General features: G+C 38.3%; 1 protein-coding gene and 1 pseudogene across 2 annotated transcripts in view; one reads left to right on the top strand and one right to left on the bottom strand.

Moving 5' to 3' along the window:
- LOC749677 (coiled-coil domain-containing protein 144A) overlaps window positions 1–22,283 on the bottom strand; it is an 88,209-nt gene that overhangs the window by 48,255 nt on the left and 17,671 nt on the right. For both annotated transcript variants that reach the window (XM_054670296.2, XM_063798861.1), the window contains 4 exons: window positions 21,562–21,745; window positions 20,879–21,007; window positions 17,896–18,849; window positions 16,179–16,316 (listed from right to left, as the gene is read on the bottom strand). In XM_054670296.2, the coding sequence (XP_054526271.2) occupies window positions 16,179–16,316; window positions 17,896–18,849; window positions 20,879–21,007; window positions 21,562–21,745 (1,405 nt within the window). The remainder of the gene's footprint in view (window positions 1–16,178; window positions 16,317–17,895; window positions 18,850–20,878; window positions 21,008–21,561; window positions 21,746–22,283) is intronic.
- Window positions 7,361–9,065, top strand: LOC107969014 (regulator of nonsense transcripts 3A-like; annotated as a pseudogene).

Raw genomic sequence — 22,283 nt, 5'->3', positions numbered from 1 at the left:
CTTTTAAGGAAAAACTAACACCAATTTTTCATAAATTATTCCAAAATCTTCCTAGTTTATTCTAAAGGTCAGTATTACTCTAAGACCAAACCCAGACAAAGACACAACAACAAAAGAAAACTACATGTCAATATCCCTGAAGGATGCAGATACAAAAATTGTCAGAGAAATAAAGGGGATCCAGACTGGAAAACAGAAAGTCAAACTGTCTCCCTGTGCACATGACCTGATCTCATATACAGAAAACCATAAACACGCCACCAAAAGAGCCTGTTAGAACTAAAGAATTCAGCAAAGGTGCAGGCCACAAAATCAGCATACAAAAATAATGCCAATAGCATGTGTAACATTTCTATACACTAATAATCAACTAGCATAAAAAGACATCAAGAAGGCTGTCCCACTATTCTAGCTACAAAATAATAAAATGGCTCAGAATAAAGTTAACCAGAGAGATTTTGTAAAGAGCTTTACCAAAAACAACAACAACAACAACAACAAAAAACTACAAAACACTGACAAAAGAAATTGTAGAGGACACAAACATGGAAAGATATTGCATGCTCACGGACTGGAAGATTATTGGTTAAATGACCTTATTACTGAAAGCAGTCTACAGACTGAACGCAAGCTCTATTAAATACCAATTTTGATGTTTTTAGGGGAAGACAAGATGGTCACCACATGCAGCCAGGAAATGCCTCTCTGTGAGAGAGAAACCAAAATATCAAGTAAATTATCACACTTGGAGTAGGTCTTTGGAGAGAATACACTGAAATTTGATAGGTAATGCAGGCATCAAGGCTGAAGAGGAATAAATCTGGGAAGCCTGCACAGAGTCACCAAGAACTAGGATTACTTCCCAATCCAGAAACTAAGGAAGGGGTGGGTGAAGGAACTGTGCAGCACCACACTCCCACCAACGAACTCTGGGATACTAGCTCCCAGAGATCCCTGGACCCACACAGACATCTGACCTGGCAAGAGGAACTGGCTGGCGAATAGGCAGAGGCAGAGCTCAAACCCGCATACAGCCCAGCAGGTTTTGCACCTGGTACAGCTGCAGCAAAACATGACCATAGGCACCCATCCCCCAAGGCTCTCCATCTTGCTCTGAGTGACTCTAGCTCCTGCTTACTGCCAGGCCAGAAGACAGTAGGGCTGCATTTACCATGGGACTGCAGCATATCTGCTCTGTGTACCTTCTTGTCCACCAGCCCCTCCCAAGGCCCCTGCCTAGCTACTCACGCAAGGGTAAGCACACAGCACAGCCTCCACTGCCCCATCTGAGTGCTTTGCCGGAGGCCTGGGAGCAGTTCAGCCCCCATCCTCAGCACAGCCAAAGCTCAATCCCATGAGACCAGAAGACAAAGTCATGAAACTGGTCTCAATACCCCCAGGATTCAAGCTCACTGCTCAAGTATACTGAGCTGGTATCTGTGGCCTGAGCTCAAGAAGAGGAGTAGCTTTCTCTCTCACAATGCCGAGAAGAGAGGGCCCAAGTTCATATGCCAGTGTGGGAGCCGGGTGTGCTCCCTCTGCAACAGCAGTCCCCAACCTTTCTGGCACCAGGTGCTGGCATTGTGGAAAACAATTTTTCCACAGACGGTGGGGTGGGGATAGTTTCGCGATGGAACTGTTCCACCTCAGATCGTCAGGCATTAGATTCTCATAAGGAGCACGCAACCTAGATCCCTCACGTGCACAGTTCACAACACGGCTTGCGCTCCTATGAGAATCTAATGCCGCTGCTGATGTGACAAGAGGCGAAGCTCACGTGGTAATGCTCACTCACCAGCCCTCCCCTCACCTCCTGCTGTGCGGCCCAGTTCCTAACAGGCCACAGACCAGTACTGGTCTGCCACCTGGAGGTTGGGGACCCTGTTCTACAAGATCTGTCCAGGAAGGGTGTAACCTGTCTGTCCATAGCCTCTGCCTGAGGGAGCACCACTGCCTGAAACAGCTAACAGTCCAGTTGATCTGGGCACGGAAGGCTGGGGGACAAAACTACCTAGTTGGGCCTGCCCTGGGGGCAGACACTGGAGGGAGGCCTGGTTGGGTGAGTGCGAGCTAAGTGCTCCCCACAGCCATCTGCTGGGCAAAAAACCCTGGGCTGCAGGCACCACACCAGGTGCACACCCACAGAACCACAGCCCTGCCCGGGGATCCTCCCCCCTTGACCCACATTATATCAACAGACGACCCGCAGATCCGCAGACATACTCTACAACCTGCTCTGACTCTACCAAGCCCAGACAACCAGCACGTCCCCAGAGAGTTGTAGGTCTCTCGGCAACCTAACTTTTGGCTTGGGCTGCTGCCCTAAGGGTGGGAGGTGTGCAGCCCTCAAAATTCAGGTGTGGCACCAGTGATTGGAGCGGGCTCTCCCAAGTTCCAGGAACTGATTTGGTGAGGGGGTTATCTCTCGCCTTCCCAATCCTACTTCTCCCCCTTCCCCACCAAACAAAAATCATTATATACCTTCAACACACCTCTGTGAAACCCAATGCAGGAAAGTAGCCACAAGGAAGGAACCTGTGTAGAGTCCTGGCCATCTGAAACCACCCAGAAAAAAAGGCCAATCAACTACACACAATACACACCACAAACCCTCAAGAGAAAAGAAAGAACATAAAAACAAAAATCCCCATCCAAATGACAGGAATTTCAAAATGATAAAGAAACATCAGCATTTTCAGAGGAGGAATAATCAGCACAAGAACTCTAGCAATTCAACAAATCAGAGCATTTCATTACCTCCAAAAAATCACACTAGCTCCCCAGCTATAAATTCTCACCAGATTAAAGTGTAATGACATGCTTTATCACAGACATGTGATTCAGAATCTCAATGGCAACAAAGCTCAATGAGATTAAAGAGAAAGTTGAAATCCACTCCAAGGAAGCCAGTATAACCATCCAAAAGTTGAAACACGACAGAGCCATTTTTAAAAAGAATCAAACTGAACTTCTGGAGCTGCAAAATTCAACACAGGAGGGACCTTCAAAACCAGATGAGACCAAGCGGAGGGAAGGATTACAGAGCTCAAAGACCAGTCTTTTGAGTCAGCCCAGTCAGACAAAAATAAAGAAAAAACCATTTTAAAAATGAACAAAACATCTGAGGAATGTGGGATTTTGTAAAGACACTAATCTATGACTCATTGGCATGGCTGAAAGAGAAGGAGAGAGAGGAAGCAACATGGAAAACATATCTGAGGATATAGTCCATGAAATTTCCCCAATCTCATTACAGAGGTTGATGGAAAAATTCAAGAAATTCAGAGAACCTCTACAACCATCCCCAAGATACACAGCCCATCAGACTTTCCAAGGTCAACATGAAAGGAAAAATCTCACAGGCAGCTATAACAGCTGCATCAGGTGAAAAGCTGACCTCTTTCTGGCAAAAACCTTATAAGCCAGAAAGTGGGGCCAGTTGTCAGCATCCTTAAAGAAATTTCAGCCAAGAACTTCATACCACTCCAATCTAAGCCTCATCAGTGACAGAGAAATACAATCTTTTCCAGACAAACACTAAAGAAATTCATTACCGCTAGACCAGACTTACAAGAGATTCTTAAGGAGTTCTAAATATGGAAAAGAAAGAACAATACCCACTACCACAAAAACATACCTAAGTACATAGCCCACAGACCCTATTACACAACTACACAATCGAGAGTACAAAGCAAACAGCTAAAAACATCATGGCAGAATCAAAATCTCACATATAAATATTAATACTGAATTCAATGGTCTAAATGCCTCACTTAAAGGGCACAGAGTGGCAAGTTGAATTAAAATAAAACAAACCCATAAGAATCAACAGTCTGCTATATTCAAAAGACACATCTCACATGTAATGGCACCCACAGGCTCTGAGTAAAGAGATGGACAAAGATCTGTCATGCAAATAAAATGCAAAAAGCAAGGGGTTGTTATTCTTAGATAAAACAGACTTTAAACCAACAACAGCCAAAAAAGGATGAAGAAGGGCATTACACAATGATAAAGGACTCACTTCACCAAGAAGACATCCCTATCCTAAATACATACCCACCCAACACTGGAGCACCCACATTCAAAAACAACCAAGTACTTCCAGACCTACCAAAAGACTCAGTCACACAATAACAGTGGGGATCTTCAACATCTCATTGATAGTGTTAAGGCAAATCATTGAGACAAAAAACTAACAAAGAAATTCTGGGCTTAAATTTAACACTTGACTAATTGGACCTAACAGACATCTACAGAATACTCCACCAAACAACTACAGAATACACTTTTTTCTCATCTGCACAAAGAACATACTCCAAGATCAACAACATGTTTGACCATAAAGCAAGTCATGATAAATTTTTAAAAAATGAAATCACACAACACCATTCTCTTGGACCACAGTGCAATAAAAATAGAAATGAATACCAAGAAGATCTCTGAAAACCACACAATTACATGGAAATCAAACAACTGGCTCCTAAATGACTTTGGGAAAAGAAAGAATTTAAGGCAGAAATCAAACAATGATTTGTAATAAGCAAAAAGAAACATCATACCAAAACTTCTGGGATACAGCAAAAGCAGCATAAGAGGAAAGCTTATAGTGCAAAACAAATATGTTGAAAAGTCAGACAGATCTGTAATTAACAATCTGACACTGTGCCGAGAGGAACTAAAAAACAAGGACAAAATAACCCCAAAGCTGGCAACAGAAAAGAAATAAATAAAATTAGAGCATAACTGAGAAAACTTGAGGCCCAAAAATCCATACAAAGATCAGTGAAACCAAAAGTTGGCTTTTTGAAGGGATAAAAATACTGACAGGCTACTAGCTAGATAATAAATAAATAAATAAAAAAATAAATAAATAACAGAGAACATCTAAATAAGCACAATCAGAAACAACAAAGATGACATTACAACTAATCCCACAGTAATACAAAAGATCCTCAGAGACTACAATGAACACCACTGTATACACACAATCTAGAATATCTAGGAGAAATGGATAAATCCTTGGAAACCAACAAAGATTGAACCACGAGGAAATTGAAACCATGAACAGACAAATAACAAGCTCTGAAATTGAATCAGTAATAAAAAACCTACTAGCCAAAAACAGATTCAGATCAGACTGACTCATAGCCAATTTCTACCAGACATACAAAGAAGAGCTGTTAACAAATCTAATGAAACTATTCCAAAATATTGAGGAGATACTTCTCCCTAACTCATTGTATGATGCCAGCATCATCTTGATACTAAAAGCCAGCAAAGACACAATGAATAAAGAAAACTACAGCCCAATATCCCCAATGAATGTAGACACCAAAGTTCTCAATAAAATATCAGCAAACAAAATCCAGCAACACATCAAAAACTTACTTCACCACAATCAAGTCAGCTTTATTTTTGTGATGCAATTGGTTCAAAGTACACAAATCAATAAATGTTTTTCACCGCATAAACAGAACGAAAACGAAAAACCATATGATCAACTCAAAAGATGCAAAAAAGCTTTCAATAACGTCCATCATCCCTTCATGAAAAAAACACCCAACAAATTAGGCATCAAAGAAACAGACCTCAAAATAATAAAGGCCACTCTATAACAAACCCACAGCTAAAACCATACAGAATGGGCAAAAGCTGGAAGTGGGGGCTAAGTGCAGTGGCTCATGCTTGTAACCCCAGCATGTTGGGAGGCGAAGACAGGAGAATCACTTGAGGCCAGGAGTCTGAGACCAGGCTGGGCAACACAGTGAGACCTTGTCTCTATAAAATAGTAAAGAAAAAAATTAAAGAAAAAAGAACAAAAACAGTTGGAAGCATTCCCCTTGCCAACTGGAACAAGACAAAGATGCCCACTCTCACCGTATGTATTCAACATAGTACTGGAACTCCTAGCCAGAGCAATCAGGAAAAAGAAAGAAAGAAAAGGCATCCAAAAAGGAAAAGAAGCCAAACTATCTCTCTTTGCTGATGATATGATTCTGTACCTAAAAAACTCTAAAGAGTTTGCCAATTTATCCTGGAACTGATAAATGACTTCAGTCAGGACACAAAAATCAATGTAAAAATATCCATAGCATTTCTACATACCAATAAAGTTCAAGCTGAGAGACAAATCAAGAATGTAATCCAATTTATAATAGCCACACACAAAAAAGCAAAATACTTAGGAATGCATCTAACTACAGAGATGAAAGGTGGTTACAAGGAGAACTACAAAACACTGCTGAAAAAAATCATGACACCAAATAGATGACACCAAAAAAATGGCAAAACATTCCATGCTCATGAATTGGAAAAATCAATAGCATTAAAATGGCCATACTGCCCAAAGCAATCTACAGATTCAATACCATTCCTATCAAACTACTAATGTCATTTTTCACAGCATTAGAAAAAACTATTCTAAAATTTCATATGGAACCAGAAAAGAGCCCAAACACCCAGAGCCATCCTAAGCAAAGAGAACCCAGCCTGATGCATCACATTACCCAACTTCAAACTATACTACAGTAAACAAACGCTACACTAAACAAATCAGCATGGTACTGGCACAAAAACAGACACATAGACCAATGGAACAGAACAGAGAGCCCAGAAATAAAGCCACATGCCTACAACCATTGGGTCTTTGACAAAGCCGACACAAATATGCAATGGGGAAAGGACTCCCTATTCAATAAATGGTGCTGGGATGACTGGTTATCCATACACAGAAGAATGAAACTTGACCCCTAGCTATCACCACATACAAAAATTAATGAAAGCTGAATTACATTCTTAAAAGTAAGACCTCTAACTATAAAAATCCTACAAGAAAACCTAAGAAATACACTATTAGAAATCAGCCTCTGAAAATAATTTATGAATAAGCCCTCAAAAGCAATTGCAACAAAAGTCAAAATGAAAAATTGGGACCTAGAGGGGAGGGAGGGGAGGGAGGGGAGGGAGGGGAGGGAGAGGAGGGAGGGGCGGGGGCCGGGCCTCCCAGCTCGGTATGCGGTGCCTTTTGAGCTCCTTGTCCACGCTCCGCCCCGGTGGGAACGGCCGCGCCCTCCCCGCAGGTGGTCATCTGCCGCCTGCCTCCGGGCCTCACCAAGGAGCAGCTGGAGGAGCAGCTGGAGGAGCAGCTGCGCCCGCTGCCAGCACACGACTACTTCGAGTTCTTCGCTGCCGACCTGAGTCTTTATCCTCATCTCTACTCAAGAGCATACATTAATTTTAGGAATCCTGATGACATCCTTCTTTTTAGAGATCGTTTTGATGGATATATCTTCCTTGACAGCAAAGATCCAGAATATAAGAAGTTTTTAGAAACCTACTGTGTGGAGGAAGAGAAGACCAGTGCCAACCCGGAGACTCTGCTGGGGGAGATGGAGGCGAAGACAAGAGAGCTCATTGCTAGAAGAACCACACCTCTTTTGGGATATATTAAAAATAGAAAATTAGAAAAGCAGAGAATTCGAGAAGAGAAGCGAGAAGAACGGAGGAGGAGAGAGTTAGAAAAGAAACGTTTGTGGGAAGAGGAAAAAAGAAGAAGAAGAAAGATGCAAAAAAAAAAAAAAAGAGAGATAAACAGAAGAAAATTGCAGAGAAAGAAGTAAGGATTAAGCTTCTTAAGAAACCAGAAAAGGGAGAGGAACCAACCACAGAGAAACCAAAAGAAAGAGGAGAGGAGATTGATACTGGAGGTGGCAAGCAGGAATCCTGTGCCCCCGGTGCAGTCGTAAAAGCCAGGCCCGTGGAAGGCTCGCTGGAGGAGCCCCAGGAGACGTCACACAGCGGCAGTGATAAAGAGCACAGGGATGTGGAGAGATCTCAAGAACAAGAATCTGAAGCACAAAGACACCATGTGGATGATGGCAGGAGGCACAGAGCTCACCACGAGCCTGACCGGCTTTCCAGAAGGAGTGAGGATGAGCAGAGATGGGGGAAAGGACCTGGCCAAGACAGAGGGAAGAAGGGGAGCCAGGACAGCGGGGCTCCGGGGGAGGCCATGGAGAGACTGGGGAGAGCGCAGAGGTGTGACGACAGTCCAGCACCCATAAAAGAGCGACTGGCAAACACGGACCGGCCAGCCTTGCAGCTGTATGATCCAGGAGCTCGCTTCCGAGCGCGAGAGTGTGGCGGAAACAGGAGGATCTGCAAGGCAGAAGGTTCGGGGACTGGTCCTGAGAAGAGGGAAGAGGCAGAGTGAGTCACTGCACGCACCTGGCCTCCATGGACGAGCGAGGGCATCCCAGAAACGTGTAAATGACCCCGAGTGTGACTGGGAAGGAGAACTTATTCCTTACCAGGAAACTGGAAGCTAAAAATACAGAGGGTGACATAGAAACACGCAGAAACCATTCTAAAGAAAGTAGTGATCTTGTATTAAATTGAGCAGAATTCTCACAGATTTTACCATTCCTGTTATAAACTAGTATTTGTTGTTTAGCCAAAACAGAAGATGATTTCCACTGGACAGTAGAAAAATATGTGTAAAATAGGGAAGAAAGTTAGTATTGGATCAGTGTGAGTCCTGAAGCACTTTCAGTGCTGTGAGAACGACATCCACTTTGGGTTTCATTCGTTTGTAAGCAGAGGAGCTGTCAGTCACTCGTGCTTCTCGGTGGCCTCTGAGCCATGGTGTCGAGTGAAGAGTAGTTCTTGTTTGTTACAACCTTTGTGAGTCAGCCATGCCTGCAAAGTGTGCTGTGTTTTAGTCCTGGTAGGAATATTTATCAGAGTTCACACTATATAAAACCTAACAGCTTCAACTATTGCCCTTTCAACAGTTTTGCCACTGACCGGATAAAAACGGTTTCAGTCTTTGGATGGATGTGTTTGTGGTTTGTAACCATTACGGTTTAAACCATGGTTTAAGAATTTGCCCAAATAACAGAAATTTTGTTCGGGAAGGGATAAACTAGATATAGCATATAGAGCCTGTTTTTGAGTTTTAGATACTTTATTTGTAAATAACTTAAAATAGCTTTCTGAAACCGTGCATTCTGTAGTTTCTTCCTTTCAGTGAAATTGCTAAATGTGAATGTATTTTTGGCACTGCGATTTTAACCATTTATTAAGTAAAAATTGTGTTAAAGAAAAAAAAAAGAAAAGAAAAATTGGGACCTAGTTAAACAAAGGAGCTTCTGCATAGGAAAAGGAACCATTCAAGAGACTAAATAGGCAACCTAAACAATGAAAGAATGTATTTACAAGCTATGCATTGAACAAAGTTCTAATATCCAGAACCTATAAGGAACTTAAATCAACAAACAAGAATTTAAAAAAATATATAAAAGCGGGCAAAATACATTAACAGACGCTTCTCAAAAAAAGACATAAAAGTGGAGAGCAAACATATGAAAAAATGCTCATCATCACTGATCATCAGAGAAAAGCAAATCAAAGCCACAATGACATACCATCTCACACCAGACATAATGGCTATTACTAAAAAGTCAAAAAATAAGCAACAACAACCCAGATTTTGGCAGAGCTGCTACAGCGAAAAGGGAATTCTAATACACTATTGGAGAAAATGGTAAATTCGTTCAGCCGCTGTGGAAAGCAGTTTGGAAGTTTCTCTCACGGAACTAAAAGTAGAACTGCCATTCAACCCAGCAATCCCATTAGTTGGTTAAATATCCACTTCCCACCACCAAAAAATCATTCTACCAAAAAGACACATGCACTCAATGTTCACTGCAGCACTATTCACAATAGCAAAGATATGGACTAAAACCAGAAGCTCATCAATGATGCACTGGATTAAGAAAATGTAGCACATATACAATATGGAATACTATGCAACTATAAAAAGAACAAAATACTGCCCTTTGCAGCAACATGGATGCAGCTGGAGGCCATTATCCTAAGCAAACTGATGCAGAAACAGAAAACCAAATACTACATGTTCTCACTTATAAGTGGGAGCTAAACATTGGGTACACATGGACATAAAGATGGGAGCAATAGACAGTGGGGACTATAAGAAGGGGGACTGGGTTGGACAATGGTTGAAAAATGACATGCCAGGTACTATGCTCATTACCTGGGTGATAGGTTCAACTGCACCCTAAACCTAAGCATTATGCAATATACCTGTGTAACAAACCTGCACATGTACTCCCTGAATCTGAAAGTTAAGAAAGAGAAAGAATAAGATAAAAATAAAATGCCCTTTATAACTCGCAACAAAAAAACACCAATAACATTCTTCACAGAAATGGAAAAAACAATCCTAAAATTCATATGGAACTGCAAAAAAGCTAGACTATACAAGCCAAGCCTGAGGGAAAAGAACAGAGCTGGAGGCATCACTCCACCTGACTTCAAAATATATTACAAGGTTACGGTAACCTAAAGAGCAAGGTCTTGGTATAAAAATAGAAAATTAAACCAATGGAACAGAATAGAGAACGCAGAAATAAATCCACATATTTACAGACACCTGATTTTCAACAAAAGTATCAAAAACATACATTGGGGAAAGAACCCTCTCTTCAACAAATGGGGCTGGGAAAAGTGGGTATCTGTAAAAAGAAGAATGAAACCAGGTCCCTATCTTTCACCATATACAAAAATCAACTCAAAATAGATTAAAGACTTCAACATGAGATCCAAAATTATAAAACTACTAACAAGAAAATATATGGAAAATGCTTCAGGACATTGGTCAAGGCAAAGATTTTATAGCTAAGTTATCACGGGCATACGCAAAAAAAAAGCACAGGTATAAAAACAAAAATACACAAGTAAAGCTATATTAAAATTAGGTTTCTTCACAGCAAAGGAAACAATCAACAAAGTGAAGGAAACAACCAACAATTGTAGACTGGGAGAAAATATTTACAAATCTATTCATCTGAGAAAGGTCTAATATCTAGAATATGCCAGGAACTCAAACAACTCAACAGTAAAAATTGTTAATAATCCCCCCTGAAATGTGGACAAAGAATTTAAATAGACATTTCTAAAAAGAAGACATACGAATGTCCACAAATGTATGGAAAAGTACTCAATGTCACTAACAGGAAAATGAAAACAAAATCCCAAATAAGATATCGTCTCACCACAGAATGGCTACTATCAAAAAAATCAAAAAACAAAAAACAAAGAAACCAGAAGTAAAAAATCCTGGCAAGGTTGGAGAGAAAAAGAAAACTCTTATGCACTCGTGGAGGGAATGTAAACTAGTATAACCATGGAAGTTTCTTAAAAAGCTACAAATAGAAGTGTCATATGATCCAACAATCCCACTACTAAGTATTTATCCAAAAGAAAGAAAATCAGCATATCAAAGGGATACCAGTATTCCTATGTTGATTGCAGCACTATTCACAACAACCAAGATACAGAATCAACCTAAATGTTCATCAACAGATCAATGTGGTTGATGAGTAAAGAAAATGTGGTATATGTCCACAGTGGAATACTATTCAGCCATAAAAAAAGAATAAAATCATGTCATTTACAGCATGGATGAGGACATTAAGTGACACTAAGTGAAATAATTCAAGCACAGAAAAATAACTACTGTATGTTTTCACTCATGTGGGAGCTAAAATTTAAAAAAAAGTTCACGGAAGTAGAGAGTAGAACTGTGGGTATTAGAGGCTGAGAAAGGTAAAGGGGAGTAGAAGATGGGGAGAGGCTGGTTAACGGATACAAGATTACAGTTACATAGGAGGAATGAATTCTAGTGTTCTGTTGCATTGTAGGGTGAATATGGTTAACTAATTTTTTTTTTTTTTTGAGACAGAGTCTTGCTCTGTCACCCAGGCTTGGCATGCAGTGGTGCAATCTCAGCTCACTGCAATCTCCGCCTCCGGGTTCAAGCCATTCTCCTGCCTCAGCCTCCCAAACAGCTGGGATTACAGGTGTGTGCCACTACACCTGGCTTGGCTAGCTGATATTTAAAAAGCTAGAGGAGAGGATTTTGAAAGTTCACAACACAAAGAAATGGTAAATGTTTGAGGTGATGGAATATATTAATTAGCCTGATTTGACCATTATACATTGTTTACACATATCAAAATATCACTGTGTATACCATAAATATGTACAATTATACAGGTCCACAAAAAATCAAAGGAAGCCAGGTGTGGTGTCACATTCCTGTGGTCTCAGCTACTTGGGAGGCAGAGGCAGGAAGAATTCTTGAGCCATGGAGGTCAAGGCCGGCCTAGGTAACATAATAAGACACCATGTCTAAAAAAAAAATACATCAATAAAAATAAAAGCAAAATCATTCATCCTATATATAGACTATGGGTGAAACTTAGTGACTTGCTTCTAATGAACAGAAAGCGTTAAAAGTGATAACCATGTGGCTTCCAACATTAAGTTAGAAAGAGGCTCTCTACCACAGACTGCTCACCCTTGGACCCCAGCCCCCATGCTGTGAGGAAGCTTAGGCCACAAAGAGAGCCTAGGAGTTCCAATGTACATATTTGGGCAACCTGCCCCAGCTAAAGTTCCAACCAATAGCCACCATCAGCAACAGACATCTTAGTGAACAAACATTCAGATGATTCCAGTCCCTCAGCCTTTGATTTATCCCAAGTGAAGCTGAAGGGAGCAGAGGCAAGCTGTCCCGGCCAAGGTTTTCCCAAGCCACAGATTGGTGAACTAAACGAATGTTGTTCTTAGCCACTCAACTTTGGGTAATTTGTTAGGAAAAAATAACCAGAAAAATAAATTTAAACAAGGAGACAACAAGAAGTAGAATAACATACCCAGTAGAAATTAGTCTCCTTTAAAGTCAGATCTAAAAAATGTTGAGGTTAATTTATTAATGACAAACAACTCTAATGGGAAGCAGCAGACAACCAGGAGAAGGATGTAAGAACTACTGCAGAGGAAGTTTAGAAAAAGTTCCTTTCGATTACAAATTCTGATGACTAAGCCAGTGAGGCTTTTAGAGTTTGTCCCCCGAGTTATGAAATAAGGAAGATGAAGAAGGAAGGAGATATATAATTTGAAGTATAAAGTTGAAAAAACCAGAAATATTTGATTAATAACCAAAAATCAGACATTGTACCTGATTTCAATTAACTGAAATTCTAAAAGTGATAAGCAGCTTTGGATATTTATTAATCAATCTAGGATTCAATCTTCATTTCCATTTCCTCAGTGAGAAAATTAACAAAATATTATGGAATCAGTTTTAACAATCTCAGAAATAAAAATGTAGTGTCCTTTGAGTGTTAAGCTATTAAATGCAATTTCCCCTTTACCTTACTTCAAGCTCATTTGTATGGAGAAGGGAAGAGCATCTCATCTTTATGTTGTATCAAAATGCTTCTCCATATCATACAAATTGGCTCTGAAAATTTGAAATTCATACAACTAATTCAACCATTTGTTTCTGATAAATGCCGGACATGACCTGATTTCCAGTTGCTGCACTCCTGGAAGTTGTTCTTTGAATGGGTTGAAGTATTTATTCAATGAATTATGTATTGAACTATGAAAGCATAGCTATGCATTTCTATTTAAGCAAAAGGAGGTAAATGCAGGGAACTCTGGTTTCTGAGAATGTAGTATCTGTGCCAAGAAGAGGATTCAGCTCCGGGAGTGTACAAGAGAACGAGGTGCTGGGTCAAAAGAGTATCTAACTGTAAACTGCAACATGATGAATTAGCTCAATTTCCAATGAGGAAAGATGACAGCCTAGACTTAATCTTGCCCTTCATAGATAGTTAAAATCTACACATGACTCTATGACTTACAATGAGTTAATAAAAACATAATGCAGTAAATAGTAGACGGAGTCAGCATATCCTGTGACCAAGATTTGATGGAAATGGGAATGAAGAGAGAGGCACTGGGTGAGAGATAAAAGGTATGACTGGAGAAAAAAAATTAATGGGATCTGTCTTCGTAAGCCTGACTCTCATCATGTCATGGAGTCAGCAAGGCATAAGCTGGCCATACACTCCTTCAAGAAGCAAAAAGTGAAATTAAAGACATTCTACTACTTGAATTTCTATTCTTACATAAGACAACTGGTAATAAGCAACAGGACTGAAAATGAATTTTCCTAAAATGTGATTTGCTACTGGCATAAGGATAGACATAGCTCAATATATTAGAACTGAGAATCCAAAAACAAACACACACTTTTATGGTCAAGTGATTTTCAACAAGGGTGTAAAAAAAATTAAATGAGAAATGAATAGATTTTTCAACAAATGGTTCTGGGAAAACAGTATATCCACATGCAAAAGAATAAAGGTGGACTTCACCAAATGTCATATCTAAAAGTAATAAAATAGAATCGCTAAATGTAAGAACTAAAACTATAAAATTCCTAGAAGAAAACATAGCCATAAATCTTTGTGACTGCAAAACAAACAAACAAAAATTAACTGGACTTCATCAAAATGTGAAACTTCTGTGCTTGAACAGAGACCATCAAGAAAGTGAAAAGGAGGCTGGGCATGGTGGCTTACACCTATAATCCCAACACTTGGGAGGCCGAGGTGGGAGGATTGCTTGAGCTCAGGAGTTCAAAAACAGCCTGGACAACATAGTGAGACCTTCTCTCTACAATTTAAAATTATATAAATTTTAAAAACATAATAAATCATAAAAAAGAAAATAAAAAGGAAAGCCATTGAAAATATTTGGAAACATATCTGATAAGGGACTTACACCTAGGGTATATAAAGAACTCTTAAAATTCAGAAATTTAGGACAATCCAATTTTAATGTGGGCAAAAGATTTGAACAGATATTTCTCCAAAGAAGATATACAAGTGGCTCATAAGCACATAAAAAGAGGCTTAAAGTCATTCATCATTAGGGAAATGTGAATCAAAACCACAATGAGGTACCACTTCATACCTCTAGGTTGGAATCCTTTTTCAATCAAAAATATGAAAAATGTTGGCAAGGAAGTGGAGAAATTAGAACCCTCATACAATGCTGATGGGAACATAAAATGGTGCAACCACTTTGGAAAGCAGACTGGCAGCTCCTCAAAAGGTTAAGTATAGTGTTACCATATGACCCAGAAATTCAACTCATATGTATATACCCAAGAGAAAGGAATACATATACAAACACAAAAACTTGTAAATAAAAGTTCACAGCAGCATGATTAATAATAGCTAAAACATGGAAACAACCCAAAGGTCCATCAACTGATGAATGGCTAAATAAATTAGTGGTATGTCCATACAGTGGAAAATTACTCAGCAATAAGATGAAATTAAATACTGATACATGTTACAACACAATGAACCTTAAAAATGTTATGCTAAGTAGAAGAAGCCAGTCACAAAAGACCACCACACATTGTGTGATCCAATTGATACGTGGTGCCCAGAATGGGCTAATCTATGGAAACAAAATAGATTGCTGATTCTTTTCAGGGTCATGAAAATGTCCTACAATTGATGATGGTGATGGTTATGCAACTCTGTGAATATATTAAGAGACCATGAATTGTACACGTTCAATGGGTAAACTGTATGGTATGAGAATTCTCTCTCAGTAAACTTGTTTTTAAAAATTCAGTGGTAGAATCTAGATATATCTCTTAATTCTCTACTTTGGATGTACATACTATACATGATTTGTAAAAAAGCACAATATATTTAAAATGAAAGGAAAATAAAGGAAGTACCTAACATTTCAAGTAGTTTGTAAATTAAAACATTTGCATTTTGGAGAACAGTACTATGGCCTTTCTGTACCAGTTATCCTGAAATTCATGAAATAAATATACACAGATTCTGTACCCATTCACAAAAGTAAAGATAAGAAATAAGACAATTTTCTGGAACATTCTATTAAACATTATCCTATAATTTAATCTGGCTTGCCTCACCATGGCAATAGAGAAATCACTAAAAAAATACTACTTCACAGGAAAAAAAAAAGCCTCTCAACTTCTGTGAGGAATACTGAATAATTCCCAATTTTCCTAAGGATCTTTGGAAATGATCCTTATTTTTAAAATGTATGTACTTATGAGGAGAAAAGGACAGAATGAAAGCCAGAGGTTAAGAAACAAGTGTATTATAAAGATAATTAAATTGTAATAAAATGAATTATAATAAAAATACAAAAGAAAGCTATCCACTGCAATCAGTATCCTAAAACATCTGACATTATTTCACCACCTATAGATTAACTGTTGACATGTTATGTTTCATACATACTTCACTTCTGATTTGACCCAATTTCTTCTTTGAATCCTGTGTCTCATCTAAATTAATGTGACAACGTGAGGTAGCCTCTGACGTAGGTTGTTGTTTTAGGAGATCTGTCCATTCTTGTTGGAATTCTCTCATAACTACCTGTGAAGGTATTTTTTGTTACTGATTTATAAATCACCTTATTATTAAATTATGGTAGTAAGATTTAACTCTAACTTATATACTTTGAAAAACATCAACACATACATGATTCGCCTTCTTTTCCTCATGTGCACACATTCTTGTTTATTACTGAATTTAGTTAAGGACAAAGAAGGTGTTATCTTCCTGCCAAATCGGTTTTCTGTTAACTTAGGCAATAGATTCAGCCCACTACTCACTCTTCCCTGAAACATCTGCAGTGCTTAACAACCTACTGAAGTCTCAAAAAGAATTTGATACGTGGGTGGGGCTGCTGGTGGTACATCCCACACTGGTAAAATGTTTTCCCTGTTTTTTATTAGAAGCTCAAATCAACCTCAGAGTTCCTTGCATATTCAATTGCCTGCTCAGATCTTCTAAAAGATTCCTATCTCACAATACAAGTAAAATTCCAATGGCCTTTGAGGCCCTAGGTAACCTGGCCTCTACCTCCCTCCTGATCTCAGCTCCTACAACTGTCTCACCGATTCAGTCCATTCCTGCTATATGTGAATCCTGCCACTTCTGATTAGTTTGAAAATGGGACTCAATGCCAAACAAATAAATCACAGATAGCCACAGTTACCTTTGTACTATCAAAGTTATATCTGAATGATAGACAGTGAGCCTTGAAATGAAAATTATGAGCAAATTCTTTGTAAAAACATTCAAAGTAAATTATAAATACCAGTGGTAAGATTAAATGTAACATGGCTTTGCTGAAATTCACATCTGTCCCAAATTATGATTTAATAAAAAGTAAATGCTTTTAGGCCGGGCACAGTGGCTCACGCCTCTAATCCCAGCACTTTGGGAGGCCAAGGTGGGCGGATCACCTGAGGTCAGGAGTTCGAGACCAGCCTTACCAACATGGCAAAACTCCGTCTCTACTAAAAATACAAAACTTACAGAGCAAAATTCCATCTCAAAAAAAAAAAAAAAAAAAAAGTAAATGCCTTTAAGGAATTGAGAGGTCATAACAAGTAATTTGAGACTGAAATCATCTCAGATTTAAGTCAAATTGATATGAATAAAAATAAAATTATACCAACTTAAATACATTACAAAATTACTGAAGGAAAAGTATTATGAGATACAGCAGTATACTTCAGTTCACCTGGGAAATCTGGAATTAACGGTCAAAGCAACCCTCCCCACTGAATCTTAATTTCAAAATACTCATGTCAGGTATGAGCATTTCTGTTTATCTGCTTCATCATGGTATTAAAACATGGCCACATAAAGGCATTGCAATGATCATTTCAGCAGCATAAGACTACATCATGAGTATTAGTCTGTACCTATTAACACTGTAACTGAACTTGAAATTTCATAGGTGACACAATTTCTTTATGCAAAGTAAAGCATCTTTCAGGTTTAACTTCTTTTTCACTGGTACATTTCTAGGCTGATACAGCAAATACATTTATGATCTATACATTTTATATTCAACTAGATACAACATTTAGCCATAACCAAATATTACTTTACATTTTCTTTCAGGAAGGTTGAAAAATATTTTATCTTTCTTAATACTTACTTTTCTTCCTGCTTTCTCTTTCTCACATTGATCCATTCTTTCTTTTAAATGATTATATTCATCCATCAGCTCCTTGTTCTTCTCTTGTAGTGAAAGAATCTGCTTTTCACTCTCAGCTTGAAGATTTTTGGCAGCAGAATGAAACTGGTCTTGGATAGTACTGATTGTCTTTTCTTGAGTGTTAGCTTTCTTGTGAACATCATCCAGTTGCTGTCGAAGCAACATATTTTCACTTTGTAGTTGAGATAATCTCTCCTCTACAGATTCCTGCTTGGCAATGTATTTCTTCAGTTTGCTTTGTTCAATTTGGTACATGTGTTCAGTTTCTTTCTTCTGACACTGTGTCTGGCTAAGGTCTCTTTGCACACGTTCCAAAATCAAACTCTCTCTTCCAAGAGCATCTCTTGTGTTATGGAGCTGAATTTGTAGGCTGTTAATTTTACTTTCAGCATTAGAAAGTTTTTCAGAAAGAATCTCATTCTTAGCTTGTAGGCCAGACATATCAACCTTCATTTTGTCATGTAAATGAACCCACTCTTGTCTTGTTCTCTGGAAATCAAGTTTTAGGTCTCTTGCTGTCTGACTTTGATCACAGTCACGTACAGCAGCAGCCAGTCTACAACGGTATGATTCCATTTCTATTTCTAGTCTTTCTTGGTTCTGTTTCCCATTCTCCAGTTCAGAATTGAGTATTTTGTTCTCAGCTGTCAGATTGTTCAGCTGTCCACTGTACTGGAGTATTGTTTCTGTTAATGTTTCCTCATTTAGTTTTATAATTTTTTGAAGGTTATCATTCTTTTCTTTCACAGCCTCAATGTCCTCAAAATATTTCTTTTCCTTTTGCTTGTTCTGATTTTTTATTGTATCTATTTCCAGTCTCAGCAAGGCAATTTCTTCCTGCAACATGCAATTTTCATGAAAGAGATCCTTTTCTTTCTGATGCCTATGAGAAATCTAAGTAAGAAAGGAAACATTCAGTAGCACTCAATAAAATGACAGATTATGATTTTCTCTGAAATTAAATAACCTATACATGTATACAATGAAAAGATTGCCATAAGTGGATATCCAACTGGAAAAAAATATTCTATCGAAACTTCAAACCTCATAGAGCATAAATTCCCAAAACTTCATAAGTTTATTTGAAGACAATGAATCCATGAATGTAGAACATAAATAACTAGAGAATTTTTAAGCATCTCAGAATTGGAAAAGACGGTCTCCAAATTACAACAAACTCAAAGGCATTAAAGATTAATAAATTTGACTACATTAAAAAATTGGCTTTACACTCTGACATCTAACCTATACACCACCCTATAGTAAAAGCTGTAGCTTTGCATATATCTGGACAGAGGAAATGTTCTAGCGTTCTTTAAGTTCTTTTTTTTCTGAGAATATTCTATAGCTATTTATTTTTCTAACATTTTTCTCATCAGTTATATAAGAATTACATTTATTCATAAATGCTAAATCTAAGCATTATATTAGGCTTTTTTTTTTTTTTTCGAGATAGGGTCTCCACTCCATCACTCAGGTTAGAGGGCAGTGACGCAATCAAGACTCACTGTAGCCTTGGCCTCCAGGGCTCAGGTGATCCTCCCACTTCAGCCTCCTGGGTAGCTGAACTAGAGGCACACACCCCCACACGCAGCTAAATTTATTTGTACTTTTTGTAGAGATGGGATTTCGCCATGCTGCCCAGGCTGGTCTGGAACTCCTGGGCTCAAGTGATCCACCCACCTCGGCCTCCCAAAGTGCTGGGATTACAGGCGTCAGCCGCTGCACCTGGCCTTGTACCAAGCACTTATACATGTATCACTGAACTCATTTATATCACAATTCTGAAAGGAGAGGTCAAAAAATATGCAAGTTGCAGGATTTTCCCTAGGTCCCCTTACTTTACTTCTAGTGCTCTTCCACCAAACCACAATTACTTCTGTGTTGTGTATATATAAATATAAAAGAGGCTTATTTCAAAACACGTGGTAAAAAAAGAAGTTACAGAGCTTTTCTTAGAAAATCATGAGATTATCTGTTATTACAATAACTTACGTTTCCTCTTTATAATGCCTGAAACAGAAATAAGCATGAAACAGGGTGAAATACACTAAACTATTTTTCTTTTCTTTCTTTTTTTTTTTTTTTGAGACGGAGTCTCGCACTGTTACCCAGGCTGGAGGGCAGTGGCCCAATTTTGGCTGACTGCAAGCTCCACCACCCAGGGTTCACGCCATTCTCCTGCCTCAGCCTCCCGAGTAGCTGGGACTACAGGTTCCCGCCACCACGCCTGGCTAATTTTTTTTGTATTTTTAGTAGAGATGGGGTTTCACCGCGTTAGCCAGGATGGTCTTGATCTCCTGATCTCGTGATCCACCCGCCTCAGTCTCCCACACACTGAACTATTTTTCTAAGAAAAAACACTTACCAATAAATTATCACCAAGTTTATATTATGGCATATCATTGTTTTCAAAGCTCTTTGCACTGAGATGAGACGCTACTTGGAGCAAACTGTTACTCTCCTCAAAAGTAAGGGAAACGGCATCTGAAGTACGGCCTCTGAACTGGCTATACATTTCATCCTTATTGCAAGTGGAAATAATAATCTAACCTCTCCATTAATATATTAGGAAGATGAAATAATGTCTGAAAACTAGAACGTCTGTTGTTAGTAGCAAGGATTTTGAGATTGTGGAAAGATCATTAATTCTATGAAAAATAACAAATGTTTCTCCTTTGGATAAGGCCACTGAGAATGTCACTACTTGACTCTTGCAAACAAATGGAGTTGAATTAAGAACATGACTTTATTCAATGAGCCAAAAATGCCAGAACCACCATCACCACCCCCAAATGTGTGTGTGTGTGTGTGTGTGTGTGTGTAGTTCAAAAATCCATTGTACTTTCCAAGTTGCACAGAGTTGTTTTTTAAAAATATATTCACATACAAAAATATATTTGAAAATGACTAAAGAAAATACCTCAGAATTCATTTTCTTTCGAGCCATTTCTAGTTCCTTTTGTTTACTCGTCAGAATCTGATCTTGTAATATTCTGGCATCCTGTTCTTCAGAAAGTTGCTTCTGGGCATCGTTTCTCTCCTGCACAACCTAGAGATACCATGGAGGTTTTGGTCTAATAGCACTGAAAAAGAAAATCTAAAAGGTTAAGAGCAGAGCCTCTCTTATAGAACGGTTAAAAAGAAGTAGCCTGTTAAAACACAAGAACTTTTATCCCTCAAGAATCACTCAAATCTTAATTGCATACATGACAGCTAAATCTGTCAAAGAGGAAAAACAGTTCTTAACTACGGGAAGATACAGCATTATGAAATAAAATTTCTTTCAAAACATTTAACTAGTGTCCTTATAGTTTCAAAGCTATTTAGCCTGTATTTTAACATAAAAAATGTGTAAATGAACAGCTATATTAGTGATTAAACTCAACTTATCCTCCAGTCTAAAAACACAGACTGAGCATCTATTAGATGACAAGGTTTACAGTAAATAATTTTATCTATAAATGTCATAGTTCATTCTTAAGAGGAAATAACAGTTTTGGTTTATTTTAAACCTAAATGATATACATGAAGCCAAAAAATTATAAGTAATACCGATGAAACATAAAGTTAGAAAAATGAAGTTTACACCAAAGATTAATTTACCAGATCCAAGTTATTTCTTACTGTCCTCAATTCCTTAACAAGTCTTCTCAGATTCCATTTAAGTTGTTGCTTTGTTTCAACCACTTTCCCACACTCCTCTTCTTTTATTCTTAACTGTTCACTATCTTTATTATACAACATAATGGCATTTCTTTTCTCCTCATTTTCTTGTTTTAAGGCAAGTCTGCAGTTAAACATGGATTACATTAAAATGTGTTTTGTTAAAAAATAAAAAAGTTTATTCTGTGATCTGGCTCTTCCCATGTGGGTTTATTATCCTCATAAAAACTCCTATGCTCTTGTTTCCTTTCTAGTTCTCATGTTTTTAATTTCTCACTTTGATCTCTTCCAAGGGACATACATATTTGAGAGGTAGTGAGGAAAGAAATATTCCATTAACTGGTAAGTTTCTGTTACTAGTAACCCTGGTAAATATTATGGAAAAGCATATTTGAAATTTTTCAGTAAAGTTACAAGTTGAAAGTTACTTCTTTTTCACGTTATGCAAGTTGAAATTAATTAGAACAGATCATTTAGAGTTAGCTAATTTAAAAGAAGTTACTGTTTACAAACAAGTTTAGAAATTCACTAGAAATGCATTTTCATCTTCATGAAATAGTGTATGTGTAGTCATAAAAATGATTTACAGTGTAAGATAACACCTTCAGATGTCATTCACACAACATGTATCTGCAGATTACTATAATCCAAGACTAGCCTAA

The sequence above is a fragment of the Pan troglodytes genome, chromosome 19 (genome assembly GCF_028858775.2).
Source record: "Pan troglodytes isolate AG18354 chromosome 19, NHGRI_mPanTro3-v2.0_pri, whole genome shotgun sequence".
Lineage (NCBI taxonomy): Eukaryota > Metazoa > Chordata > Mammalia > Primates > Hominidae > Pan > Pan troglodytes.
Note: the sequence above shows the minus strand (reverse complement) of the source record. Positions and strands in the feature narration are given on the sequence as shown.